The sequence below is a fragment of the Gregarina niphandrodes genome (assembly GCF_000223845.1).
Source record: "Gregarina niphandrodes unplaced genomic scaffold scaffold00003, whole genome shotgun sequence".
Lineage (NCBI taxonomy): Eukaryota > Apicomplexa > Conoidasida > Eugregarinorida > Gregarinidae > Gregarina > Gregarina niphandrodes.
In genome coordinates, this window is record NW_011646045.1 from 200,119 (window position 1) to 208,512 (window position 8,394).

The following is an 8,394-nucleotide window of genomic DNA, read 5'->3' on the forward strand; positions in this document are numbered from 1 at the left end:
AGTACAGAAGCAGTGATAGAGATCTCATAGCCAAATACACTTAGTGTCTCCAAGAAGGCGAAACAGGTCGGTAACTTGCTTCATCCGAAACACACCGTCAGTGATATATTCAACCCAGCCGTTATTAACGGGCTCAGCCTGCTCTGCGGCATGGACAGTGCGGTGCTTATCATCATCCGGTAGATCAACGTCCGATAGTCAACATTGATAGGGCCAACATGCTATAAGGTGTTGAATGGCTTGTCGTCTAGGTAGCTGCAATGTCATAGAAATTTGGTTCTACCCTTGATGCACATATCATAGAGCACTTTTTCGTAGACAGCCATCATCTCGCTCGGAACTATGTCTCCGTTGGTACCGAACTGTGTCGTAAGCCCACCTGACGCACAAACGAAACCGGCACTCGGCCTAAAAACACAAATCCCCCCCTCCAGCATGTTAGATCTGCTACCTCAAGCCTCATCCGTGTTAGAAAAAATCGTACGGCAAAGGCAAATTAAATAACAGCCGCCCACGCATATAACTCATATGGAATTCAACGCGAGATCAATGGGACACGTGGCTGGCGCATTCGCCTGCCTGGACAGCGTGAGAGCTAGCATTCGCCGCAGCATTGGCAGCATTGGCAGCCGAAGCACCAGCACCAGGGAGTCTTTCTGCCGCTGTACAGCAGCGGGCCTTCAACAGTGTAGCCAGTAGTCTCGGGCAGTCCGTACTTTTCGGCGTCGAGAACGACGGCAGCACTCGTGCCCGTGGCCCCGACGACGTATTCCTTGGAGACGTCGCTGGAGGGGTATTCGGGGTTGGTTCGCGGGTTGCCCCAGTTGCAGCAGTTTCTGAAGACGCCGCCCTGGTTGAACTTCACGGCCTCGGGGCTCTGGGGCGGTTTATAGAGGCGGCTGCCCTGCGCCAAATTGTAGGCGTCGCTCTCACCCGGCACGAGGGAAGACCTCTGCCGGTTCAACCGGTCCTGTTCCGCCTTCTCTTCGCGGAGCCGTGCCTTTGCCTCGGCCTCGACCTCGATCTGTTTCTGCTTCCGTTTCAGTTCGTCCTCCTGTTCGCGCTCCATTTCCACCAAGCGCTTCTGAGCAAGTTTCTTCGCCTTTTTCCACTTGAGGTGCGCCTCCTCCTCCATCTCAGCCGCGTCCTTGTTGGCCTGTTCAGCCGCCTTCATCGCGTTATACGCTTCAGTCAGCGGGTCGTCGCGCCTGCGACCCTTCTTGTCGGCGTTTGCGCAAGCCTCTGCACAATTCTTAGCCTCTTTGCGAGCGTCCCGCGCAGCCTGGAGCCCCGTCGCATGGTCGCCGCGCGCGCCGCTGGCCAGCTGGGCCAACTTGGCGACGTCCTTGTGACTGTCCGCGATGCGGCCGGTCTGCGTGGCATAGTCGCCGGCCTTCTGCGCGTGCGCCCGGGCCTGATTGGCCAACTCGTCGGCACTCAGCTGCAACCCCTGCTTCGCCGCCTCCTCCGCCTTCTCCCGGCTCCGGCGCGCATCATCGGCCTTCTTCTTCAGGCTGTCTAGCACGTCCTGCATCGCGGCTTTCGGCGGCCGGTGGCTGTGCGCCAACTCGTCCGCCTCGTCCGCCAGGCGCTCGGCCAGTTTTGCAGCTTTCTCCGCGTCCTTCGCCGCCTCATCCGCCTCGTTCGCCAAGTCGTCCAGTTCGCGGTTACTCGGGTGCATGCGCGCAGCCAAGTCTGCGTCCGAGGCCGCGTTGTTCGCCCGCTGCGCGTCACTCGCCGCCTGGTCAGCAAGCTTCTTCGCATCGTTAGCTAGTGAACGTGCCTTGCTGGGGTCTAATACATCGTTGTTCGCGCCGTGCTGGTCTCCGTGGCCCGCGCCGTCCCGGTCTCCATCGTTCTGCATCGCCCCCAGATTGGTGCCGGTTTTCAACATCTTCATTGTACCCGGCTGGTCGTCCCAGAGGCGAATAGTTAGAGATATCTTACCTCGGGGACTCTCAGTATGAGATCCTCCACTGCTTATAATTAGACCGCCGGGCTTCATCCACTCGCCGTCCACAGACGGCTCCCGCAAAATCCCCCAAACGTCCAGTGCGGCTTCGCCTATATGCAGGTCGGGCACTCCTTCAACCTTTGACTTTCGGAAACAATGAAGTACCAACATGCGCTCGCCTTCATACGGAGCCTTAATGTGATGGTGCCACTCAGGTTCGACGCCGCTTGCCGGCGGAGTCATCCCCAAACGCGTCTCGCCCTCGCCTTTATGAAGGGTCACATAAAACTCGTCAGACGGATCGGCCTCCTCTCCATCGATTAGTAGCTTTTGCGCCTTCTCGACGCGCATGTCCATATGCTTCGGCGCATGGCAAGGCGCCTCCACGAATTTCATCGCTATTTCCAAAAACGAGCCTCGAAACCTTGTTCCCCGCGCTGTCAACGGCAAACGCTGAACGGACTCGTACTGACCTAGCTGTATAGCATGTTCTATTTCCAGACCTGCCGACGCCAGGTACTCTTCCTCGAGAGCCAACAGCTCAAACCTAGAGGTAAATCAGGGTATCAATTGAGCGCGCACGTGTGTGCACACGCGTGTCCTCGTATGAAAATTATTCCCGGGGAGCCTCCAAAGGGCGCGTCTTACCTAACGTCTTGATCTTCTGCGTCCGCAAGCTTCTTGTAGGGGAAATCGAACGCAATCGACCATGTGACGGCTAGTCTGCCGTCTTCGTAGTCAGGAGTCGCCGCATGTGTGGAGCCTAGGAAGTCGCCATACTCGGCCTTGATCATCAAGCCCTGCAGCAGAGACAATCATGGTTCTGCCCGGAAACCTTACCTGGTCTTTGTAGGCCTCAGGGATGCCCACGACCCTTTTGATCTCCACGGAGATGACACCTGAGAGGTTACTCATTATATACTTTATGAAAAAAGCTGCGATAATTTTCTCTGCCCGAGTTCCCCAGCCCACTCGTTCCGGTCCATGTCAGCCGGCACAAGCCGTGCGGCGGCGGCCCGGATCTCGTCGGGCTGAAAGCGGTGCACGACATCCCATGAATTCCAAACAAGTTCCCACAACCGGAAGATGACATTGCACGAAAGTAAAGCATGGTTGAGTGCCTCCCCCAGACCCTCTCCCTTTCCTCTCCCAACACCTCGGCGACTGTCGCCACTGCTGGCTCGCCGTTGGTCAATGAACTGGGCAGTCGCGCAGAACGACATGGTCAGTCTCCGAATCCTTCGATCCATTTCGAATGTGGGACAGATCTCCCTGACCACCCCCGGCTGTTTTCCCGGCCGTTTACCCACGGCTTCCTCCGCCGACTCTCCCAGGAGATTGAACGCCTCCCAGACGTGGATAGCGAATAAAGGTTTGATCTGTCCGTAGGTCTTTCGGTAGATTGCTCGAGCCGTGGACAGTTGTTCCTTGCTCAGTAAAGAAGGGCTCACGATACTGGTACGTTTCACGGGTGTCTGGGGTTCAGCGTCCTCCAATCTCAACCAGGTGTAGAAGGAGCAAGGCATGCCTGCATCGTACAGGTAGTGCCAATAAAAGTACAGGTCGATGTACCGATTAAACTTGTAAGGCACTGTGTAGAGGAAAGACGCTGCCGAAGGGTATCCAGCGCCCATCTCTTCCCACAACACCTGAATCTCGTAGGGCGGATACGGAAGACCATCTCCCCGAAAATCCAGTGCGGCCAGGCAACTTTGCCGGTCCACAGTCTTGGGGCCTAAGCCTTCGACATCCACTCGGAATGGCAGTCGGCCTTCAGACTCCAGCTGCCGCAACAACCGATCCCACGTATGGCATCCCCAACCCCGGCCGGCTGCGACTATATCTTCCGCCCCCTCTTTGATGGCCGTTTCTCTGGAATCGCCTTTACAGTGGCCGGGTGCGGGTTGGCTTGTCTCTTGGCGACGGGTCGCGCCAGGACTTTTTTTCCTCAGTCCTATCCCGCGACTGCCTCTATTGATGGTCCTACACGCGAGGTCCAGGCCCTTATCCTCCAGGTCCTTATTATCGAGGTCCAAGTCCTTATTGTCAGGCTGCTTAGGATCCCGGCCGACACCCTCGAGGCGTCCAACGGCTGTTTTGTGGACATCAAGTTCGGCAGGGATGGCTCCATGCTCTAGCAAGGCGTGGATCTGCCAATCCGACAAGCACCGGTCGTTAAATTCCAGACTTTGCACGAATGAAATCTCCGACGGCACCTGCTGCTCAGACGTAGTCTCCTCCATCCGGCGGGTGCACCATGAGAGAATGTTCAGTCATGGTGCGTGCAATCATACTTTTAGTCAGATTGGCCTGACTATTCCACCTGGGTCTGACTATTCCACCTGGGTCTGACTATTCCACCTGGGTCTGACTATTCCACCTGTGCCTCACTGGGTTTAGTTACGGACTAGCAATAGAACATCGCGGGCCACCGAGACACGGCCAGAAGGATGTGGCGGACGGGGGTGAGGACGGGTGTGTACGAAGCGCGGCTCTTTTAGAAAAAAGTTATGGCGTCCGCGAACACTGAGTATTGGATAGTTGCCACATCCGAGAAGGCCTCCGGCAGCCGGGATGGTACCTACTCACTCATGAAGTCTAAGCTCCAGCAAGCCAAGATAATCGACGATATTGCTGTTAGTAATTTGAACACATTTTCGATCTATTTTCAGGCCATACACACTCCAGTATCTTTAAGCGATAAATGTCTATTGCAGGTTTTTGATGTGCCGAGTAAGCTAAAATTTGGTCGGCTTGATGATCTGGTCGCGCTGCTCGATGACGTCCAGAAGTACGAAAACCTCATTGAACAGACGTGCCATCGTCTTGAAAAGATGGGACTGGAGGTAGATCCCAGCGCCGAGTTCAAAATCATATGGCAAAGAAATACTCGTAACACACACACGACGCACTTGGGTCGCACAACGTCTTGGGTCGCACAACGTCGTTATTCAGTGTCGGCTGATGAGTATTTGAAAAAGTTCGTGTGGGACGAGGCCAAGTATGCCGCTACGAGGCTCTTAAGACAAAACGTTGAGTTGATAGTAAATGTAAAGCCAATCACGAGGGTTTCGCACTGGCCGTACTCACCGGGGCCGCACACGCGTGTGCACATGCTAACCCTCAATAACGTCATCCCATTATCCTGTAGTCGGTCGTCAAGTTGGATGATGAAATTAGGGTGAAAGCGAGTCAGTTCCAGGAACTGAAAAACCAGCTTGCGGCCTTGAGCAAAGGCGCTAACTTGGGCATGGCGAACCGCGACCTTGTCGATGTCTTGACTCCCGACGTTGTCGGGAACGGTAACGGGTTTGTATACTCCGAGAAGCTCAACACCGTAATATGCATTGTCCCACGCTCGGATTCCCCAAATTTCGAACGCGATTACTGGCGCCTCAACGAGTTCGTGGTTCCGACAAGCTTGGTGAAGTACGAGATACCCAAGGACACCACGTCGAATCGCACTGAAGATGTGGCTGTATACAGTGTTACCTTGTTCCGCAAGAATGTGAACCAGTTTAAGGACGCATGCAGGCAGCAAAAAATCGTCGTCCGAGACAACTTTACATTCGACCCTAATGCCTTCACCGAAAAGGCGGGCCGTAAAGCTAAACTCGAAGCGGAAAAAATGCAGCAAGAAGCTACCTTATCCCGAATCTGCGTCGCCGCATTCTCGGAATGTTTCGTATCCCTCGTTCACATGAAAGCTGCAAATGTTTATATCGAAGGACTGCTTCGGTACGGAACGGATACCAAAGTGAACTCCTACGTCTTACAGCTTCCCGCCAAAGTTAAAGAACAAAAGTTGCGTGACATCATCCTCGAGATAATGGGCACTAAAAATATCATGGGCAAGGACTACTTCATAAACGACAAGCAGACTGATGACGAAACCCTATATCCGTACATACAGCTGTCTTTAACGCCATTTGTGCAGTTCCAGCAGAAGTAGCTTTTTTTGGTCGTTGCACACGCGTGTGCGCGCGCGCGCTCGTCGGTTCGAAAATGGTACGACGTTTGCGCCCACGTGCCTTTTCATTACTGTATTTGCCTCATTTTCCTGGGTTGTCCGCTCCTGCCCGGGAAATGAGGCCGAGACGCGACAGAACAAGGGGGGGGAGACCGCGTCCCCTGCATCCCCTAATTGTGACATCCGATAATAAACTGCAGGGCGGAACAATAATTTCAAAGGCCCATTTGCGGCGATCGGTAGTGACGGAGTTTAATTTTCGGGTTGCAAATTTTAAAAAAAAATAACAATGCATTTGTGCGTCGCCAAGAGTCATTCGGAAGGTGTGCCTGTTGCCCTGCTGTCCGTGTTGGACGTGGGTGCGGGTAGCTCCCCGTCAGTAGAGGCCGCTGTCCAAGGGACTGACGGGCCGGTCGTCGACCCGGAGGTTGCGTTGAAGCAGAAGAATGAGGAGGCGGGACAGTTGCTAATGATGGTATGCCGATATATCCAGTTGCAGGAGCAGAGGGTCGAGTGGGAGCAGTACGCGAAGACGCATCCGAAGCCGGCTGATGAGAAGGCGGTGCCCGAAGCCTGCAAAGCCGTCGTCGATGCCCTGGAAGCCAAGGACTTGGAAGCGGTGAAGACCGCCCGCGTCAAGGCTGATGCTGTCGTCGACGCTGCCTTGGAAAGCATGAAGAACTCCCAGCTACCTGCCGACGCCACGGACGACCAAATTGTCAGCGCGCTCAACGTTGTCCGCAGCGACGGTGCCAACGAACGCATTGATAGTTCCGTCAACTGGATCGTTCGATCCTTCGCTGGCGCCTACGAGATGGCCGACGACGAGACCAAAGACAAGCTCAAGCAAACCTTCCCAGAAAAGAACCCCGAGGGCCAGCTCTACTTCGACGAGTTGCTCACCAAGAGCAAAGAAGCTCTCGCCGCCGAGGAAGCTCAACGCGCCGCTTACGAACGCTTCATGGCCGCCCAGCAAGCCGCCGCTGCCGCCGAGCAACCCAAGGAGGAGGAGGAAGCCTAGACTCACCTAGATACCTAGCTAGCTTTTTTATGTCCAATATTCAAAGAGGGTGTTCACTCCGTCCACCGCACTTAGAGCCCATTGATTCCGGGGATTCACACTGCGACCCAAGGCCGTTTCCTGGAAAGTTTTCTCCGCCCTGAGCTCGGTCCGCAAGCCCGTCGCCAGTCAGGTCGGGTCGGGTCGGCTTTACCCAATCAAAATATTTGATAACGCCTTTGTTATTACGCGGCAGCTCACCACTATTTTTAGTTATCTATATTATCACGACAGCAGTCCGACATGCGCCTGCTTTGCTGCTTTGGCACCCAATCCGTTGTATGAATCACGAGGCCGTTAAGGTTGTCACCTTCCGAACAACATGCACACACGGCAATTATAGCGGCAAAAAAAAGCCACCGCCAACCATTCACTCTCGCCACCCGGACTGACCGCGCAGGCTGATCGCGTGGGGGCTGGCTGCGCAGGAGGTGCATTCTGATTGAGATAGGTGCTTGCCTGTCATTTGTCGACTTGCCTGTCATTGGTCGGTGCCAATTTTCCTGGTTGGTCGGTGCCCGATTTTTGCGGAATTTATTTCGTAAATTTTCTTTTAAGACTGGATATATAGAATGCGTAATTGTGCTGCTTCTTCGCGTGCTCGCCAGCCTCCGATGATAGTGCTGGCTGCACTCAGTCTGGCCACTGACTCGGTGGAGGCTGGCATAGAGACGTCGGCTGAGCCGATCTCGGTCCCGACGGAGTGCGATCGCGCGGAATTGGAGGAGAAGGTTGCGGCTGCTGTGACGCAGTTCCAGACGCATGAGGCTGGCCGTTCGCAATGGGAGGGAGTGGTATCTGCGACTAGAGCGCAGCATGACTTAGCTCTGTATCCGGAAGTGAGCGAAGCCATCAATAAATTCGCAACATCTGTCATCGCGGATGGTGAGATGGAGGCAGCGGCCGCTGCTCTTAATGCTGCCGCTAACAATGCGGTAGAGAATATCAGAAACGCCAGACTCCAACCAGACTGCTCGGACGAACAACTCCTGACCACACTTAATTCGGTTGTAGCACAAAACGCCGTAGCCGACATGACTCGTAAAATGGACGATAGTGCACAGGCCTTCAGCGAAGCCTATACGGTCCTGGCTCAACAAGCAAAGACAGCCCAGCAAACAAAAACTGACCATGAGCCAACTCACGATGGTGAGCCAAATGACGATGGTGAGATAACTCCAGACCAGGAAGCGGCTACCAGCCAGCAAGTCATCCAGATCACCAATGTAGACCCGGCAGCTGTCAAGCTCGTCCATGAATATGCGCAAGAGCTCCAGAACAGACGAATGCAAATGTTCTGGAACTTCATCCAACAGTTGAAACTGGGTGATGAGGAACCATCTTCCAACGAAACAGCACCCAGCGAAACAGCATCCAACGAGCCAGCTTCCAATGAGGCAGCCTCCAACG

General features: G+C 54.7%; 4 protein-coding genes across 4 annotated transcripts; 3 read left to right on the forward strand and 1 right to left on the reverse strand.

Moving 5' to 3' along the window:
* Positions 1–595: 595 nt before the first annotated feature.
* On the reverse strand, positions 596–4,197 carry GNI_020530 (hypothetical protein; the record flags this gene model as incomplete). Its single annotated transcript, XM_011135979.1, has 4 exons — positions 596–2,501; positions 2,603–2,754; positions 2,795–2,853; positions 3,261–4,197. 4 exons carry the CDS (start codon positions 4,195–4,197, stop codon positions 596–598), a joined length of 3,054 nt encoding a protein of 1,017 aa, XP_011134281.1.
* A 267-nt stretch (positions 4,198–4,464) lies between these two features.
* GNI_020540 (putative vacuolar ATP synthase subunit C) lies at positions 4,465–5,906 on the forward strand (the record flags this gene model as incomplete). The annotated part of the gene is made up of 3 exons (XM_011135980.1): positions 4,465–4,846; positions 4,910–5,004; positions 5,106–5,906. 3 exons carry the CDS (start codon positions 4,465–4,467, stop codon positions 5,904–5,906), a joined length of 1,278 nt encoding a protein of 425 aa, XP_011134282.1.
* A 307-nt stretch (positions 5,907–6,213) lies between these two features.
* GNI_020550 (hypothetical protein) lies at positions 6,214–6,945 on the forward strand (the record flags this gene model as incomplete). The annotated part of the gene is made up of 1 exon (XM_011135981.1): positions 6,214–6,945. One exon carries the CDS (start codon positions 6,214–6,216, stop codon positions 6,943–6,945), a length of 732 nt encoding a protein of 243 aa, XP_011134283.1.
* A 611-nt stretch (positions 6,946–7,556) lies between these two features.
* On the forward strand, positions 7,557–8,310 carry GNI_020560 (hypothetical protein; the record flags this gene model as incomplete). Its single annotated transcript, XM_011135982.1, has 1 exon — positions 7,557–8,310. A coding segment is annotated over one exon (754 nt), but the record flags the coding sequence as incomplete, so codon positions are not given.
* Positions 8,311–8,394: the final 84 nt, after the last annotated feature.